The sequence below is a fragment of the Solea senegalensis genome, linkage group LG6 (assembly GCF_019176455.1).
Source record: "Solea senegalensis isolate Sse05_10M linkage group LG6, IFAPA_SoseM_1, whole genome shotgun sequence".
Taxonomy (NCBI): Eukaryota; Metazoa; Chordata; class Actinopteri; order Pleuronectiformes; family Soleidae; genus Solea; species Solea senegalensis.
Window position 1 is genome coordinate 10,717,663 of NC_058026.1, and position 20,397 is coordinate 10,738,059.

A 20,397-nucleotide genomic window follows, 5' to 3' on the forward strand; every position below is an offset into this window, starting at 1 on the left:
CTCAGCCTAATCAAACTCATATATGCAGGCAGAGTGCCTGCAATTATATATAAGCCCCTGCCTTGTGCATGTGTGTGAGAGCCTTGTGAGAGTTTTTTTTTTTGGGGATGTGTGTGTGTGTACACTTCTGTGTGTGCATATGTAAGAGGGTGTGTGTTTGAGTCTTATAAAATATGTGCACACACATACATGAGATTTTGTGTGTGTGTGTGTGTGAGAGGGTGCGGTTTCGGGGGGTTGAAGTCACCCCGGCGCTCAGATGCCAAGTTTTTCAGGGGGATATGAAGCTGTGCAGCTTTACGAGACCTCAGCCCATGTAGGACACTTAGATGCTCTCACCACAGACACACGTGCATATAATGTGTTGTATAAACACACGTGCGTAGACGCTTGCATATATAGATAGATACACAGCCCCAACTGTGTTGTGGTTTGAATGTACAGTATGTATGTATGTTGGCGCAGGCCTCTAGAAATAAAATCAAAAACGGGGAAAAAAAGGAACACATGAAATGAAAAGTGAAAGAAAACGAAGCATATTGAGGTGTAGTCTGTTCCTTTCCCAAAGTGTCTCCTCTTTCCAAACCACACCCCAGCCCGGCACAGACCCAAACCCCAAAGCCTTTGTGTGCTCCTTATGCTTTCCCTCTTTCTCTTTTTGTCTATCGCCTTTTCTGTTTCTCCGCGGTTCTTTTCCTCCTTTTTCTATCATCTAATCTGTTACTGTGCGTCCTGTCTTTCCGCTGTTTTAATCACAGACATATAGTCCCTTTTATCTGCTATTACCGGTCGTCTACAGCCTGAGACGGCCGTCTCATTATTCAATACATTGGCGCTTGGCTGTGACAAACCACAGGAGTTACAGGAGTTACAAAAGCACCGATGCTCAGGTCTTCTCTCCAAACTCTGCCTTCACTTCGGACTTGATCACCTACGTGAAAGGGCCTTGGGCACACGGGGCTCTCGTGGTTTTGTTTGCCATTAGAAAGCACACGAGAAAACCATATGGCGAGTCTAAAGTTAGCATGTCGTGGTCGAGGCACTACCCATATACTCGCTGGTTACCACCGCCTGTGGCTATAGGCCATTAAATATTGAAAGTGATGTAGCATACTGATACTGCCATTAGCATGCTAAATGTGCGAGACAGGTGGTTGGGGCTGTCTTTCAAAAAGGACGGAAAAAATATGTGAGCGGAAAATGTGTGTAATAGTAATGGTTCACTACGCCGTGCAGAGTAAATATTGTTGGAGTAACATGTTTATGTGTGTTCTGGGGGAGAGCGTGCCAGTCAAATGCACAGCGGCATATGCAGTCTGAGGGAAATGGCTGACTGGCCGCTATGGCTGACAAGCATATCATACACACTGTGGATCCAAGAGACTCTATGGATCTGTTTGCAATCTCAGTGAGTGTGCGGAGCAATGTGTTGCGCCTGCTGCTTTTTATGTGTTTACATGTGTGCAATAGCTGCTCATATGTTTCACTCTGACCGGGCTGTTTTTCTGCTGTTTTTGAGTTCAACAAGAAAGAAAACGTTGACGTTCATTTTCCCCTGGTCTGATGTTTTCATTCCTTAAATCAAGCGGTAAATGCAACATGTCATATCACAGGTCACAGGCCAAATGAGCTGTTTTACAGGCAGCAGCCCCGTGGTTATCTATGAACTCAAATGGAATGACGGTGTTTGGACAGAGATGTCAAAATGAGCACATGTACGACATGTCACGTGCAGGAAGTGTCCATACGTTTGTATCTCGTTGGCTGTGACGAAAGCGCGTCTGCTTTCCGTCCCAAACTTTTGATTAGCACAAAAAAAACAAAACACATGCGTGTTTTCACAAGGTATTACCGTGTGACAGAAACGTCCACTGTATGAGGAAATGCAGTGTGTTTTCGCAGAGCACTGTTGCCACACATAGGCACAGTTGACGGATGAGTTCAGGACATCCATGATGATATGCGGGAGATTGTGCAGGAAATGGATGTAAGAGCATGCCAGAGGCAGAATGTCAACATTCAAAAATGTAGATGTGTTTCCTGAACACATTAATCCCAGAACCTTTAATTCAAGATGGCCTGAATGAGCAGAACACAGTGGTTAACATTCACATGGTGAAGTGTGACTGTGTAAAAATGGTTCTGCTGCTTTCCTTTGTATTCTCAATGGCCTCTTCCTCCTCCTCCTCATCGGCAGTAAATCTTTACAGAGGCAAGGGGAGATTATTCCTAATGGACTGGGCTTGTTTGTGTGTCCAGGAAATAAATCTTGGGACATCAACACAATCACTCGGACAGATGTAGAGAGCTTGTAGCATGAGTGTGCATGCGTGTGTGTGTGTGTGTGTGTGTGTGTGTGTGTTTGTGTTTACCCTGTATGTATCAGACACAAGGAAACATTCAGGCATCCCTGGGCCTCTTGCAGGATCGTCGTTTACCAGGTAGGTGTCAGTGGCCTAAAAGACAGGGAGATGGTTATTTAGTTAGTATTTTATGACCTGAGCACCACATCTGAAGATTTAGACAATTTATTGAAACACGTGTGGACAATCAAGTCCTGAAATCACCTTACAAACATAGATTTTCAGTGTTATAACCTCATACATGTTTGAGTTCTCCGCAGAAAGCACAGCACCTGGAAAGCAGCTCTTGCACTATACATCCACAGCCGGACTGATTGTAAGTACAAGTGTGTTTGCGTGCATGCATGCATGTGTGTGTGTGTGTAAGTGTGCATTCAGGGAGCTTCATTTGTATTCTGAGTCAAGCAAGCAGGCAGGCAGGGTTCTGGCAGGGCCCAGAGCTGTGAAATGGGCTCTCCTTGCAGTTCTGCCATTGATTGGATCAACCTATCCCACTCTACTTAGCCAAAGGGAGCCCAAATCCCCCAGCCGCTGTGCTGTTCTGTGAAATCCTATTTCATTTCACAACTTTAACGGATAAAAAAAACACACACACACACACACACACGTGCCAATCCAAGACCCCATGCCACATTTATTTAGCCGAACAGGAGCGGAGAGAAAACAGTGTATCGAGCTGTGTGGGAATGTTTAATTGCACACACATATACGGTATCACTCTCTTGAAAATGTAATCACCTGCACGTATAACAAAAAAAAATGTTCCAAGTCCGTGTGCTCTCTGTCTTGCACACACACACACACACACACACACACACACACACACACAATCAGATGCACACCCCAATGCACACGTGCATGCCACTTACACAGACACACAGACACAAACCCCATAATAAGAGCCAGACGTTGGCAGACCACACAGCCCTGAGTTGTGGTGAAAACAAAGGCTATTCATATCCTTCGCAATGAGAGGTCTGTACAGCTAACTCTCTCTCGCTCTCTCCCCCTTCTCTCCCCCTCAGCTTTTTTATTACAGATAATCTGTACTCGCAAACCTTCCATTTCTCTGCAATTATGCGATTTGTAATCATCTTTATTAGTCCATAAACATGTTTTTTGTTGTGTTTTTTTAAGTCTCTTTTTATTGTCGAGACCCTTGACACTGTAAGGGCGCAACACGGTGCCCAGTGTTGAGTCTCAAGAAGAGGAGGAAGCCAGGAATAAGGAGTAAGAGAGGCCTGCTGATAAGACAGCAAAGCATTATGGGGATTGTGTAGCAGAGTTCCTTGGATGCACACACAAAGTTCCACACCAACCAAAATGCAAAGTCTGCCAGGCCACATGTGTCTGACTCGCCAGTGGGTCAGAACCATGGCCAGGATCCACAGCACCTGTGCGGGGATCCTCACAGCGGTGACGACCAGTGAGCAGACCACAATGCATCAGGTGCACTGAGGCCTCTGTGATTGGCCGTCCTCGGCCAGAAACAGGATCAGGTGCACGAGCAGACCTCTTGTGATTGGTTGAGCCGGACCCAAAAAGCTGAGGGTGGGAATGGGCTGTTTTCATTGGCTGCCACTGCCCCATTCTGTTGGTGAATGGGTGTCTGAGTGGATGGCACTGGGACAACTGGTTCAGCTGAGAGTCTGAGACAACACATATCTGCTATATATGCATATATATATCTCATATTTGGGAGGAGTCTCAGTTTTATTCTGACTTCACCCTTTGGAACAATGTGAAAACATAGCAAATGAACTGCACTCCAACAATACATCATTTTCTTATTCCATAATAACCGGCCAACAAAGATGAATTTAAATGTCCTCCTTTCTGTTGTCAGCCACAGAAACACGCGCTGATGAACCTCCATCCCATTGTGCAACGGTGAATAACATGAAGCTAATGAACAGGCTTCGCTCTGTACCTGCCACTGGGGAGGCCGTACTCACTCGCTTTGTAGTAAATCCCAAAAAAACTCCAGGCCCCCCACATGCTCTCTCCTGCAGCAGTGTATGAATTATATATTGTAGTATATATATAGAACATATGCCCGGCCCATATGGCCAGCCCTGAGCAAAAAAAATCTCAAAGCCCTTCTTAATTAACATTTTAGAGGGAAGATTCGAAGGCGGGAGACTGAGTCAGTGACCTATTTGGAGTCCATCATCACACAGTGCAAATGTGTTAATTGAGACAGATTTTCCCACTCCACAAATATGTGGAGTAGAGGATGAGGTTTTTTTTTTTTTTCCTTATATTTATTATTTCATTTTTTTTTGGCAAAGCCATCGGATCTAAGGTTAGGGATATATGATTCCTTTTAGACAGAATTTCCTGCTGCATCCACTGACAAAAGAAGACACTTCCCTTTCACTCTCTCCCTCCCCGAGCTCACACAGCCTTTCCTTGGCTCGCTCGGTATCTGTCGCTCTATCTCTCTGGTTATATGTGTTGACGACCATATGGCCAAATTCTTTGGAGGTGAGATCTCCAAAACCTGCTCGCTCGCTCACACACGCGCACGCACACACACACACACACACACACACCTCCACAGAGCTTTGTGTATGAAAGGCCCTGATGGTGGAATTTATTCTCAGATGGCTCGGTTTTAAAGCACATAAATGGCAACGTATCAATGATCCTCCTCTTTATCGTTCTGTCTCTCTGCATCTCACATTTACACTCGAACAAAGACACACACACACACACACACGTGTACACACCGATTCACCACCTACACTGAAAGACTTGCTCACACACGTGTAGTTGTCTCCTGGTTCCTAAAAACAGTTTTACTTTGGCTGCTGCAAATGCATCAACCACTATCGCCCATCATTTAAAAAAAAACATGATTATAATCACCACCATTGTGTCCTTAAAGTGGTTTTTTTTTTAATGATTTATGATTTGGTGGCAGGGAACAACATTGCCAAGTTTAAGGCACAGGATGAAAATGGGGGGAGAGAGAGAGAGAGAGAGAGAGAGAGATGGAGAGGGAGAGAAAAAGAGAGTCCAGCCAACCTGTGTGAGATGGCAACCACTTCAAAGACGCCAGGCCGCACCGGCGATCTGTTCCATGGTGTGTGAGGAGTATATGAAAGGCAGAGATGGCCGCTGTGTGAGTCCCTGCCAAAGCTACCTCAGGGAGAAATGTTGGAAAAATGTGATTTTTCACACAGCTATCTCAGGGGAGCAAAAAAGAAAAATGGAGAGAATAGGAAAGAAGATGATTAAATGAGGGGCTGTGTTTACAAAAAAAAAAAAAGAATGCATGGATGGATGGCTGAGCAGAGTGGGGCTAATTATTTCACTCCACTTCTGGGTCTGGGTTTTGTTGGGTCAGAAGTGAAGCCAAGACGCAGTGCTGAAGATTGCGTTTGGCTTAATTGTGCACTTGCGTTTACCCAAACAGTAAACGGTGGGATCCTGGATTCAGCGTGAGGCACACGGTGTGAACGGGCTCCATTAAAGAGGCGCTAACTGCAGGAGGCAAGGGTGTAAAATCATTTTTACCTGACTCAAGCAAAAAGAAGATTGTTTGTGCACGCATGTGTGAGTGTTTCAAAGCAAAGGTTCTTCTCGTGTACACACACACACACACACACAGAGTATCAGCTGCAGTGAACTGAAACTTGTGAACGTCTGAGGAACAGCGGTGAAACTGTGCCACTCCAAACAATAGCTGCGCTCCAATTACATGCATGTAAAATGAAAATAAATAAGGAACAAAAATACACCCGTCCATTCACTACAACTGCCACAGTGAAACAAGTTTGAACAGAGCAAACATTGTGTGACACACCCCAAGATTCTCTTGGCCCTACACCTCGCCTGTCAACTACTGATCTCGCTCGACAAGCTCGGCTCAGGATTGTGGTCTTTAGATAATGCCATGCCAACTGTAACACTGAACTTCACTCGCTGCCACACTGCGAGCACAATGTGCAAACCTCGGTTCGTAACTCAACGCTGGGCCCAAACCCCTCCACCCCCCAACCCCACTCTTCCTACAAACATCCTTACTCCAGCTCATGTCCAAGCCACACTCACCCAGTTAAGACCCGACCTCAGTGGCTAAGTGCTTTTAACAATGAGGTTTGGGCTGCTACAATCAGCCCTTTGTGTCACACAAGGACTGATCCATGGGGAGATTTTCTTGTGGTTATATTTCTAATACAGCAGAGTTTAACCACGGAAACCAGGAAGCATAGAGTGACAGTGCAACACACACATTATGACACAGTGAGGGAAATGCATGCAAGCTCGTTTCAAATGTCTCACTTCCAAAGTCTCTGAAGTGATACTGTACAACGTGTATTTAATGAAATGTTCCAGGCTCACGCCCATCGCCTCGCTTGGCACCAATAACAGCCCAGGCTTTTATTTGACTGACAGTCTCGGCGGTTGGCAGATCCTCTGTGCATCAACCAACGTGCAACCAACTGTGAAATTATAGACCCACAATGAAAACAAAAACGAGGAGGATTGTAATATCACCGTCAATTACGGGAGCATTGTCTGTGGATGTGGATTTTACCTTAAGAAATAGAGGCAGATAATTGAACGGCTGACATCACAAATCACAAGAGCCCTGCAATTTGGCAAATGTGAGCTGCTGCCTGCCTGGTTGTTTAGGTATGACCCAACCAATTATAAAGTTATGTCTCTGTCTCTCTCTCACACACACACACACACACGCTGCACGCACACACACATGCACACACACACAATTACAAATACATAAATCTTCTTGAATTCTATTCCTCTGAATCATGATTCGGAGGAACAGAATTCAGGTTTCCAATGACGTTGTGTGATGTCAGTAAAGGTACAATCAGAGTAAATGTATGAGACTATTATTGTATTCAACATTATTCTAAAAAAAAAAATGCATATTGCATAATTATATTTTCTTATTATTGTTATTGACACTTCCACATCACCGTCACCATCATTAAATGTAAACTTAAGGCCACCATCTAAAAGTACAACCAAGCACCATTTGAGTTTGTATTTTTTATTTTAGAGTCAAATTATTTCTAATACATCAAGTTTTCACCTGTGTGTAACAATATTATTCCACACTGTGTCAGCTGCGTTTAAAGGCCTGCTTTATATCTGGTTATTATCTAACTAATCAACTGTGTGCTGTTGTTGTTTTTTTAAACGATATACAACTTTGTTGTGATCTCTGTGGTTGATTATGAGGCAAAAGAAATAAATCCAAATGTAGGTTTTTAAAAAGCTTTGAAGACAGAGACATGTACAGAGAAACACAATGTTTTTAAGTTGCACCTTGTGTTAAATATACTAATAATAATAATAATAATAAATAATGTAAACATATTATCATCTATAATAAAAGATCATTAGTGGTTCTTTCTTATGTTTGCAGGTGAATATTAACACTATAGTCGCGCTCAGTGCTTGTTCTCGGGCCCCAGGACGGGGTGTGTGTGTGTGTGTGTGTGTGTGTGTCCTTTCACCTCCTCACCCTCCTGCAAGTGTCGTCAACTACGCACATGAAGTTCCCATTGAAAAAAAACAAAACAACAACAGGAGCCGCTTCAGACAGATTTGCAAGATGCTGAGACTGAATCATCCCGATAATGTCAATAATAAGCAGTTTATATTACGCAGGACTTTCTGATCATATCAGTGTGTGTGGACGCGTGTGTTGTGTTTGATGTGCAGCTCAAGAAAATCAGGATCCAATTAGTCAGTGGGGTCAGCAGGGGTCACACACACACACACACACATGCCTTCAGCATCATGCATTGATTTAATTCAGATTGTGTTGTGGATATTATGTCATAAATGCAATTATGATATCGTTACTGGACTAAGAATAAGAATACGAATAAGCCATTTGGGTGACTTAGTGCACGAACACTAACAATGTCAACAAAATACAACGAGATTTCGTGCTCATTGTCCCATGTTTTGGACAAACATGGGACAATGAGCACTTTGAATTGTTTAATCATCCTCACACACACACACACACAAAGTTGTGATCTTATGCACATAAATGGAAAAAAGCCTAACATAAAGTACAGGGTTAAAGTGGTTAAACACTTTATTTTCAGTCACATAAAGTACTTGAGCCTATGGAACCAACAGAGGGAAACTATATTGAGTTACACAGCACGTACCATTATAGAGTGGGGAGATCTGCCAACCCTCTCAATGCCCCATTTTCCTTTAAACGTTCGGCTTCCAAAAAAAGTGAGAAAAAAGAGAGCGAGGGCTGAGGGAGGAAGACTTTGTCTCGTCGCTGTTGCCGGAAGAAAAAAAAAAGAAAAAGGACCTTTAAACAAGTCGGCCTTAGGCCCAGATAGAAAAAAACAGGCTCTTTCAAAAAAGTGGGTCCACTCTGCGACAGATAGGAGGAAAGGACAGCAGCTCCGCGTCCTGCCCTTTACGACTGTTGTTTGTCCTCAGATGCGTCCATGTCCAGCGGGGAGAAGTCACACAGACAGACAGACGTCTACGTCAAAGTCCCGAGGTGCGTGTTTCAGCGGCTAAACTTGTCCAGCAGCGCCGAAAATATTATTAGCAACACGATCACATGAATGGACGGCAGGGCGGTGATGCAATGTAAGTTTTCTTTTTCATTTATTCTTATTGTTTCCGCCTCTGCAGCCGTTTGCAGTCAAACAGCTCCTGTCTCCAAAACGTGTCCAAAAGCGGCTGTGTCCTGCGCCGCGCGTCCGATCTGTTTTACCCTCGTATCTCTCTCTCTCTCTCTCTCTCTCTCTTTCTGCTCTCTCTCTCCTCTCGCTTGCTCCAAACAAACACACACACACGCACACACACTCACACACGTCGTGCACACACAAACGGGGGGACACCCTGAGTCCCTCAGCACCGCCGCCGCCGCCGCCTCCTTCTCAAAGCTGACGAGATGAAAGAGCAGCTTGCGTTTTCTTGCGCTTCTTCAAATCGCCGCAGAAAGCCCTCGCTGACAGAATGCCTGTGCAGCGCGGGACTCGCTCAGCCTCCGTGCGTAAAATGGAAGCTCTATCTCCGCGCGCTCCGACAGCGATGACACACTGCCCGCACTTCCCTCCCCAAAATTATCTGTCACCAAACAGCTCACCTCACCAGCGCGCGCGTGTGAGTGTGAGTGTGTGTGTGTGTCCTGTTCACACTCAAACAGGGGAAATTGGGGCAGTTGTTTGCGGTGGTGAAGGTTGGGGGGGCCCCCGGTGCTTCTGCTGAATTATTAGGTGAATTATTAATAAAGCGAACGGTGCGCAGTCTGTCGCGGAGAGCGCGCAGCGGCCAGAGGAGCAGCTGCGGCTTTAGGGGCATTAGGAGGAGCAGGGGCTAAATCACGGATGACGGGGATTATAGGGCTGCCCTGTGGCTCCGTGTTACTCACCGCCCGCGTCCACCCCAGGTTCCACAGTGACACACTGGACCGAGAACACGCTGCGTGGCTGCGACCAGAAGTTTGCTCCGAGTTTGGAAAACAGGGAAAACCTGCAGCGTAAACTCCAAAAGATCAACGAGTTCATTCATCCATTCAGTCATGGGGAATTAATCATTTAGAATTCAAATTCAGGATAATACAAATGTGTCTGACAAGTTCAGGGGGTCTGTTTTATGGAGGTGTGTGTGTGCACAATGTCATTTTGTTTGTGATTTTTTTTAAAAAAAACAACACTTCATGAATCTCCCAAACAGAATGACGCAGTGAAGCAACAGGGTTTAATAACAGACTGAGATGTCACACAGAGGATGTGACAGTGCGGGGAAATAACTCCAAAAAACACATGCAAATATAGAATAATACCCTTTTAAGTGCTAATTGGTTTAGGGAGTAGATTTAGGCTGAAGCAGCAGCAGCAGCAGCAGCAGCAGCAGCCAGGAGGAACACATGTAGTCTGATTATTAAGGCAAATTCAAAATTGTAGTGTTTGAGAATAAAGAAATAGTTATTAGTGACGTAATTGGATCTGTGGAGACGATATTTAAAAAGCAGACAAAATAATGTATGGAAACAAGTTTTAAGACACATGTGACAGGGAATAAAATCCTCTAAGATATAAATGTAAAAAAAAAGTTTTACAATCACCACTTCAAATGTTGCTCATATTTGTTTTGAGTAAAGATGACAGGATTAATAATTTATTAGCTGGTGCGTGTGAATGTTCCCCTGATGATTTTTATTGTGGGATTTTATTTGTGCCTGTAAAATCTCGTGTGCGTGTCGTTATCTCTCTCTCTTTTTTTAAAAAATCAAACAAAAAAAACATCTCAGGTCTAATGACATTCCTCCAACATCAATAATTAAATGTTGACCTCCCCACACATTTGGCCACATCAATTATTCATCTATAATTTAATTTATGTTTTGTTTTCCCCCCTGTTTCAGCCTAATTTAAGCGATTCAATAAAACAAGTTTTCTTTTGACGTGAGATGATTTTTTTTCTCCTGTTACTATACAAAAAAAATCTTCTTTGCAGTTTTGTAATTGTGATACTTTTAATGTTATTTCTTATGTTATTAGACTATCAATAATACAGTAGTTCAGCTGTAGAGTTAGTAAGTTTCCCTGCAGTTTGATTCTAAATCAGAATCAGTAAAATACACAAAAAACAAACAAACAGTGCAAACACAAATATCTGTAAAATAACTTAAATGCTGATGAACTCATCATCACTTACAAGACATTTTGGACAGAAGTGAGAGGTTTTGTTTAATATTTTGATTAATATTTTAAAACTGACAACAAATACATTTCATTAGATTGAACAAAGTGACAGATCGATATGAGTCAAAACATCATCAAAATTTCGATCTTTTACACATTTTTTTTTACCGTTGATATTTTTTGTTTTAATGAAAACAAAACACACGTTGCTGAAGCGTCACATTAATAACCTTTGAATTATAAATAAAGTATGACAATTATGATATATTGGAAATAATAAAAGCAATAATCGAAATATAATCGGTTTTATATGTTTAATAGTCGTAAAGCTATATTGTATGATTAGCTGCTTCTCATAGTTTACCGTTTTTTTGTTTTTGTTTTTTTAAATGAATAGTATTATTGTTTCCATTTTGATTGAACATTAATTCCTGTTTCTTTTCACAGGTGCGAGTGGAAGCACACACTGTCCGGAGGATGACCAGGTGCTTTCAAGAAAGAAAGAAATGTCTCTAAATCCTAAAATAATCCCAAAATTAGTACAGTTCGAGCAGACTTTATTCAGCCCAAACTGATTTTCTCTGATTCTCAATTTGAGAAGTAAAAAAAACACAAAACAAAAAAAGACACACTTTATTATTCGTTTGTTCGATTAGCTCAAAAAAATAACACTTTTATCACACATAAAGTTTGTTTATTTTAAAAATAACTCCAGCGTGAAGAAGTCTTTTTCAAGCATAAACTTGAAAAAAAAGAAGACATGAGTGAATTCTCACTCATGACACTGTGGAATTAACCTGTGCTAAAAAAAAACAAAACAGGGAAAACTTAACGTGGAAAACAAAAAAATCCACACACATAAAGTTTAATAATATACCTAATTTAAGGAGATTTGATCAAATTATTCGAAACATGTATTTGTATTATAATATATGCATTATTATAATGTTATTATTACATTATGTATATTAATTAAAAAAGTATAATAAATAAATGAAGCACAACATTTTATAAATATGTATAGGATAAATACTGTGACTATACTGTGAATAAACATCTAAACATTCCATAGAAACCCACATTATAAATCAAGAATAACATTTGATTGCAATTATAATTTAAATGTATTATGAATAATATTAATTTGGTTCAAATATTATATAGTTTATGCAGTATAATCATAAATAAGATTATCATTTCTTATGTTTTTTAAAATGTGGTCTAACTTTACTCTCCTACAACTCCATTTTATCAAATCAAAACCACCATAACCGTCACATTGTTGTATTTTTTATTGAGAAAAGGGAGACAGGCATATAATATCACTAACCCCTTAAACTTATTTTAATAAAATATATGAAAACTAAACAAATGAAACACCCAGGAAAAAATTGCTGCCAGATAGAACTAAATAAAATGCAAAACATGACCAAAGAAACATAATAATTATTATTTTGCAGGAGATATTCAGTATTTTTCAAAAGTACAAAATAAAAAAAGTAAGACATGTGTTGGCATGCGCTGTCCCTAATCATGTAAGGCAACCTATATAAGCTCAATTAAGCTGATCTTTGGGTTAATGGAAGCCCTGAGCGGTGAGTCTCACCACAGCCAGTCATTACTGCAGACCACAGTGGCTCTGATACCACGCTATTTAAAGACCCAGCATTATGTGGGCACTAAGTTCTCTAAACCTCAGTGTGAGATGAAGAGGGCAGGGAGCTGCAGGCTCGGGCAAAAGAAACACAAAAGTTTACGCTTTTCCAAGGCCCAAAATCTTGTCTCTAAACCCCCCAAAATGAATTATGGGGAAACTTTTCTTTTTTCTTTTTTTTTTCCACTCCAGTTTTACATCACAGGCTGGAAAAATAACTGTCAGTCAAGCTTGACATGTTGGAACTGTTTGAGAAGCGATAACAGTATAAAAGGCTGCAGTCAGTCGATGGCATTGAGGTATAAACTCCATTATCACAGATGGACTTGGCAACAACGACACGTGGCGACAAAATAAACCCTACAAGGATTGAGTCAAAAAACAAGGTGCACAGTCCTGCAAAAAGTCAGCAGATGTATTTCAATTTAGAAATCAGTGAAACACATCACGTATGAATCAGGCGACAATGACAACATCACCAAGAGTGGATTAGAAACACTTTCTGTGATCCTAATTGTGTTTTCAATTCTGAATATGAAATGTTGTCATCAACCCAGGCGCCACGATTGAAGAGGATCAGATTGAAACATGCTTTTTGGTTCCTTAACCCGTCCATTAATGTAAAAAAAAGGAATACTCTGTCGTCGCTGTGATTGTTTTGTGTGTGTTTTTAAATCACATTGCAAATGGAGCTGCTCTGATAGAAAACACGCACCAAACATGATCTTAAAAAAACGTGGTACGCCTGTTTAACACAGTGAAGTGATCTTCAAAAAACACACACACACAGACAGACACACACACACAGACAGACAGAGACAACAATCAAAGTAACATAGAGACAAACTGGAGTGGAGCAGTCAGAAGAGAAAAAAAAACAACCCAGCAACAGCAACGAACAACAGACGAAACAAAGCGACCTCTGAGGCCTCAGGTCTGCTGCCTGTGACTCACTCTGACTGTAGCCTGCACTCATTGTTCCTATGGATACTTTATATTATATTATAGACTCTAACCATATATCATACCCAGTGGAACATTTTTTTTTCCTCTCTTCTCCACAATCTTCATTCCACTCCCTACTGAAAGAAATGGTCCGGAGAACTCTGTGTGTCTCCATGCGAGGAGTGCAATAAGCAGTGGAAAGGCTGTCTGTGGTGGCCGAGGTTTTTTATCCCTGCGTTGCCGAGTGTTGTCTAGCATTACAAATCTCCGTCCTGGCCTGGATGGACACAGGAGGGCTCTGCTGATCCCGCATACTCTGCTCTGCCTGCGTCCTTTACGCTCTGCCATGCAAATAAACCCAAATGAGAGAGCAGCTGAGGGACAGAGGGCGTGCTGGGGTTTGGAGGATTGTTGCAGGGGTGAAGATGGTTAGGAAGGAAAGGAAATAAAGGGAAAAATGGGGTGGGGGGGGTGGCTGCACAGACGGACTAAAGCAATGTAAGTGGCGAGTGAGGAAGGAAGGAAATAGTTGACGTGAAGTAGTTGAATGTGGACAAAAAAGAGAGAGAGAGAGAGAAGTCAGAGTGTGTTTGTGTTCAAGATGGAAGGAGAAAAAAGAGTGGGTACGAGCTGGCCTTTGGAGGAGTGAGGAATGCCCGGCTCTGGCACAGGAGAAAGAGATGGAGGGTGGAGTATGTTCACTTTGCTGCTGCCAGCCGTGCACATTCCCTCTCCACAGTCATGGAGACGCTTTAACCTACAGATTTTGAAAAAGTTTCCCTTGGAACAGTGTTTCTCAGCAGTGACTACAATGTGGGTCTTAAAATGTGTTTTGTTTGCTTGTTTATAGAGCGAGGCCTTCAAATTCACACCAGATGAGGCTGGAAAGGCCTGTTTTTTATTCTCTGTTTTATTCTCTTTTTATTCACCTTTAGATAGAAAACATTCCCGAGCCCCTTGTCCTAATATTAACCATCACAACTAAGTGCCTAACATTAACACTAACCTAAACCCTAATCTAATCTAATCCCTAACCCCAAAAAAGCACTTCTTAATGTAATGTACTTTCTAAAGCCCTGTACAACAAACCACAGGTGACCAAAGTGCTTAACAAAATAAAAGCATTGCAGACACACAGCATCAAAAACATGTCCCCACAAGGTCAAATGGTTCAATATATCGTTATAAATAGTGATAAATACAAAGTTATAAATACAAATATGCACACACACACACTCAGGTGCAGCTACCCTCACACTGATTTCCATTCATTTGGACAGTGTAAGCAAAGCCTCATCCCTGTAATTATACCCTAACCCCGTAAAACCAGTCAGTGCCTATAACTAAAGCTGAAACAATTACTTGATTACTAAATGTAACTATTTTGATCATCGATTTGAAGCTTTTTTCATTATTAGAACAAGATTTCTGATTGTTTTAGCTTCTTAAATGTGAATATTTTCTTATTTTTTGTGCTCCATATAACAAAGAAATAAAACAACATCATCATTTCCAGGTTTGACAAACACTGATCAACGTTATTTTTGCTGTTTCTCACATTTTATGGAGCAAACAATTACTCAATCAATCGAGAAAATAATCAACAAATGAATCGATTACGAAAAAGAATCGTTAGTTGCAGCTCTACCTATAACCCTAACTTGAACCTGTCCCTAATTCTTAGCCCTGAATTTAACCAGTTCCTCAGCAATGAGGTTCTCACTCACTAGGACCAGGTTTAGTCTGCACGAGGACTACTGGTCCTGACAAGATCAGTGTTGATGCCAGAAATGGTCCTAAAGAAGCAACAAATACAAGCACACACACACACACACTTCACATACTGTAATAAGCCTATTTTTGAGGTACTTGTACTCTGCGTCAGTATTTGTGTTTTATAATGATGAACTTTGTACTACTACATTTAAGAGGAAAATGCTGTGTGTGTTTTTTTTATAATTGAACTGCTTTTTTACTGCTTTGTCAAAGTGTGCATTTGACGGCGTGAGGTCAGCGACAAAACTTATGAACCAGAATCAAACGAGGAAGAGACGTTTGAGGACGTGACAGGCTGCTTGTCTTTCTGAGGACACATGCCACATTTCTAAGAATTCTTGTGGTGAATGTGAGCACGAGTGTCTTTTTTTTGTTGTTTATCAGTAGCTGACATTAGGCTCAGCTTTGATAATGTGCTCCAAGCACACACACACACACACACACACACACACACACACACTCTCTCTCCCTCACACACACATGTGCTCACACACACGTACGCATATACCCACAGAGTTTAAATTGTGTGACATCAGCCAAGTTGTGAATCACTATTCACTGCAAGCAAAAATGAAGATTACTCACATGATATATTCTTATTTTTATTATTGTTATGAACTGAAATGAGCAATCAAATTCATAATTTAAAAAAAATAATCAAAAAATAATAATGTGCATTGTTATAATAGTATTTTTTCAAGCAAAAAATACCAAAGATTATTGATTTGGTTTGTTTTTTTTCTGCTTTTTTTGGCTTAGGAATCCAATAAATTCTAATTTATTTACAACTTGTATGTGTTTGATTAAGGAAATGAAAATGATCAAATGAAATGAACATATACTTTTTAGTATGATGAGGCTGATACTAATAATGATAATTCTACTAGTACTTCTAATAATAGTAGTAATAATAATAATAATAATAATAATAATAATAGCACTAATAAAAATAATAATAAACATTGTTGCCTGTCCTAAAAGTGATACTTGAATAAAAGTACAAGTATCTTACCAGAAAATGACTTTGATAGAAGTTTAAGTAAAAGTTTTAAAGTAAATGACATTTACTGTACTTAAGTATCAAAAGTAATTTTCTGATAAAGTAAAAGTAAAAGTATTTAAAAAAAAGGAAGGAGTTGGGATTGAGCCATGGTGGATCAGTAATAGAGTGTTTTGTCTTTCAATTGGAAGGTTATGGGTTCAATTCCTGGCTCTGCACGTGTCCTTGACCAAAACACCTAACCCCATGTTGCAGCGTGTGTGCATGCGCTGTACAAATACAGACCATTACCAACTCTTCTGATTTTATTAGACAGTTAGAGGTCATGTAGTGGAGTAAAAGTTGCCAGAAATGTAAATAACAAAGTAAAGTCCATTGTTACATTACAACAGTGTGCTGCTGTAACGCGGCCTCCTCTCAGGGACACACAATGACAGTGGACACTCTGCGGTTTTGTGAATGCATGTTTGTTTTCCCCTGTGGAGCAGACACATCCTCTCTCACATCTTTCCTCTTTGTGTCATAAACAGTTAGTAAACGTGACCTGACGTGAAGTTGCCCCTAAACTGCAGCATTCACTGGCTGCCATTGTGTCTCCATAATAATAACTCCACCCATCCTGCGAGTGGGGCGGCTTCAGCACCGTGTGGATTTGTTCTGGGCTGGGCAGGTTAGCGGAGGGTGCACTGTAAAAGTTAGTTTTATGTTTGTGTGAAGAGGGGGGAGGGCGGTTGAAAAGAGGGTTTGTGTGTGTGTGTGTGTGTGTGTGTGTGTGTGTGTGTGTGTGTGTGTGTGTGTGTGTGTGCGTGCGCACTCCCCCAGGAGAAAAGAGGACTCCTAATCTGTTTTCCTGGCTCTTCTTTAAAGGAAGAGCAAGATACACTAGAGGCTCCCTCTGATCTGCTGCCCCATCCATCCCTCACTTTCTCCCTCTCTCCTCCATCTCTCCTTTCCTCACTTCCATCATGTGTCTCCTGCTCCCTCTGCTTTTAGCCCTCGTTTTCTCGGCTCCCCATCCCTATGCTCTCTCATCTGTTGTGTTGGCCCACTCTGGTCTTTGTATGGCGACAGCCCCATCTCCAGATACTGCCTAAGAGCTCTGATTCCACTTAATCACTCCGTTTTTTATTAGTTTTCCCTCACAGGGTATTTTGTGTTCTGAATTGTGTTTATCTATTATGCTGTTTCAGATTTATTGCTTTAGGAGGCAGACTGTGTGGCACACTACCCACCAATACGGTACACGTTGCTATGATCTCTCTACGTCTGCCCCTCTTTATGCCTGTCTGCTTTCATCCCTTCAAAATTAAATGAACAAATACATAAGCGGGGTGCTGTGCCATACTCACTCACAACTCCTCTTGTACTTTTTTGTATTCTGTTTTTTCCCCCCTCTCCATTGCTTTTGTTTTATTGAGAATCTAAAGGCATTCAAGTACAAGACACAATACGAGGTGTCAGTTTCTTTAAAGGTGTGATGGCCTCTTTCACCATTGTTAAAATAAAACTTTCTTTTTAATAATTTCATTTCAACATTTTTTGTCGTTCCTTCATTAGATGAATTAAAGCAAAGAGTAAAAAGAACATAAATCAGTTTAAAAGAATGATTTAAATACATTTAAGGATGAAGAACAGCAGTTTAATCCAGGAACGGTAATGGAAAGGTGTTTAAAGCTTAAAGCTATTTGGTGATGGGATAAATTGAGTTGTGTGTAACAGGAATGGAGTATAAGTATATATGAGTTTATACTTCTGCCTACTCCTTTTGAAACATGGGGAAAACAAAAGACAATGCTCGACGTTACTTTGTTGCCATGAAGTGTGAATCATTCATTTCAACTCAAATATGAGACATGGCAAACATACTGAAAATATTTTGCCCCAAAATGGCGGTAAACCATCCCGGTCCTCCATTTTGTTTTATCTCTGGACTGAGTTTGGATGCTGCACCTGACGTGTTGGACCAGTGTTTGCATTTGAAAATACCCTCTCTCTGTGTCCCGCTGTTACTATGCATCTCTCCTCTGGTTACTGGTCAACACAAGTGTCGTTAACCCCACTGCACCAATCGGAGGGTTCGCCCTGTGACTGACGTTCCCACCGTCTCCTTTCTGGGGCTTCCTGTGTGTGTGTGTGTGTGTGTGTATGTGTGTGTGTGTATTTTGGGGACATGGGCGCTGGCCATCACCTCAACTGAATCCAGAACCAAATGAGGGAGGGAAACTGACCGAGACATAAAGACAAACAGACAGACAGGCTGACAGAAGGAGACAGACACAGAAAACAATGAGTGAGCGAGAATACAATGAAGAGTTATGATCATATACTGATAATCAAGACAAAACAAGAAACATCATGACCGTATAAACCACAGGAACTCGGCTCGGGAAAAAAAACGACAGAAAACTATGAATATTCATGACCCATCCCTCCCATCCAAATTCAGCACCCTCCCTCCCTCCCTGCTTCCCTTCCCACCCAAATCCTCCCTCCTCCTCACTTCCTCTCCCCTCTCCCCCCCATTGGGTGGCAACACTTGGTAGGGCACATGGTGAGACAGCTGTTGCAGGGCAACATGGGCATCTGTGGTGGTGTAGGAGAGAAGATGAGAAGATTGGGTGTGGGGAGTGTTTTTAGGAAGTACAGAGGGCATCCAGAGCGGAGAGGAAGAAAATACTCTGTCTCTGCCTGGTGAAAAAAATACAAGTATGTGCGTGTTGAGTGTGTCCTTAAATTCCTGGGAATATTTCCTGACGGTATTTTAGGGACAGACATGAGAGAAATATTTAAGTAAGACTAAAATCTTCTTCTTCTTTGTACAGGTATGCATAGTTACAGTATAATGCACCTCTCCTCCAAGCTGTGACACATATGACATTAGCATATAGGATCGAAGGCTGTCTTTCATACACACCCCACCTCCCTTGCTCTGCACCTTTTCCTTCTGAGGGGATGGGCATTTTCCCAGGGTTATTATCACATGCCAGCACCAACCCCCCTCACCCCCCCCACACACACACACCCCAAGGCTTCATATACATATACACAGACACAAACACATACATCTCACTCTCCCACCCATCTTTTTGCTAGTCCCCTCCTCTCTCCGCCACACACCCTTGTCATTTCTCTCTTGCCCAAAGTGCCAGCGCTCTTCTTTCCACACACACACACACACACACACGCACACACACACACACACACAAACAGACAGAGCTATCTAGGGCACCAGAAGGCCCAGGCAACGCCAAAGCAGAGGCTGCCCACTTTGGCACCACAAGGTGGGGCTGTGTGAGTCTTTGTGTGTGTGTGTGTGTGTGTGTGTGCGTGTGAGAGAGGGGGAGAGAGAGAGAGAGAAAGAGTGAGAGTGAGAGTGCAAGCATTGGCCCATCTCTGTGTGGACAAAGCCAGCCCTTTAAACTGTGTCAAGGCTCCAGATGCTGGGACAGATTCAGATTAACACAGGCGTTTGTATGCAGACACACACGCGTGCAAACACACGCACACAAAATAGTCTGTCAGGCCATATATTGCATCATACTTCAAATGTTTTGGTAATACTCACAAAGCGTGAGTGAGATACAGAGAGGGAAAGTGGGGGGAAAAGACAAAAGTGTGTACTGTTTCAGTACATCAAAACACAATCCACCAAGCGGCATCACATCAGCCCTTTTTTTTGACATGAATAAACTGCTGGACACTAAAATGTACGAGTTGGGATACAAAGGTATCAGAGATCCTGTGGCAGTGCTGTGAGACATACCGATGCCAACGCAATACCTCGGAGAGTAGATTTGGACGAGACGGACAGAGAGAGAGGGGACCTTGGAGAGCTGACATACACACACACACCCCAGTGTCCGTATACAGGCCCTTTAGTTGCATGCCACTACCCCCGAGGGCAGACACGCACGAAAACACACACACGTGAATATGCAAAAGCAGACAAATACAAACCAAGCATCCACCTACTGTTACTTTAGTGAC

At 41.9% G+C, this 20,397-nt stretch overlaps 1 protein-coding gene and 1 long non-coding RNA gene across 12 annotated transcripts in view; one reads left to right on the forward strand and one right to left on the reverse strand.

The window, feature by feature from the left end:
• Nucleotides 1-9,155, reverse strand: part of nfixb (nuclear factor I/Xb) — a 101,483-nt gene extending 92,328 nt beyond the window's left edge. For all 11 annotated transcript variants that reach the window (XM_044029354.1, XM_044029350.1, XM_044029357.1 and 8 more), the window contains exons 1-2: nt 8,528-9,155; nt 2,373-2,456 (exon numbers count right to left, since the gene is read on the reverse strand). In XM_044029354.1, coding sequence (XP_043885289.1) covers nt 2,373-2,456; nt 8,528-8,530 — 87 coding nt within the window. In that variant the 5' untranslated portion in view covers nt 8,531-9,155. The remainder of the gene's footprint in view (nt 1-2,372; nt 2,457-8,527) is intronic.
• Nucleotides 8,932-11,853, forward strand: LOC122771662. The gene is made up of 2 exons (XR_006360635.1): nt 8,932-8,972; nt 11,483-11,853. It is a non-coding gene; the product is annotated as an uncharacterized LOC122771662 (long non-coding RNA).
• Nucleotides 11,854-20,397: the final 8,544 nt, after the last annotated feature.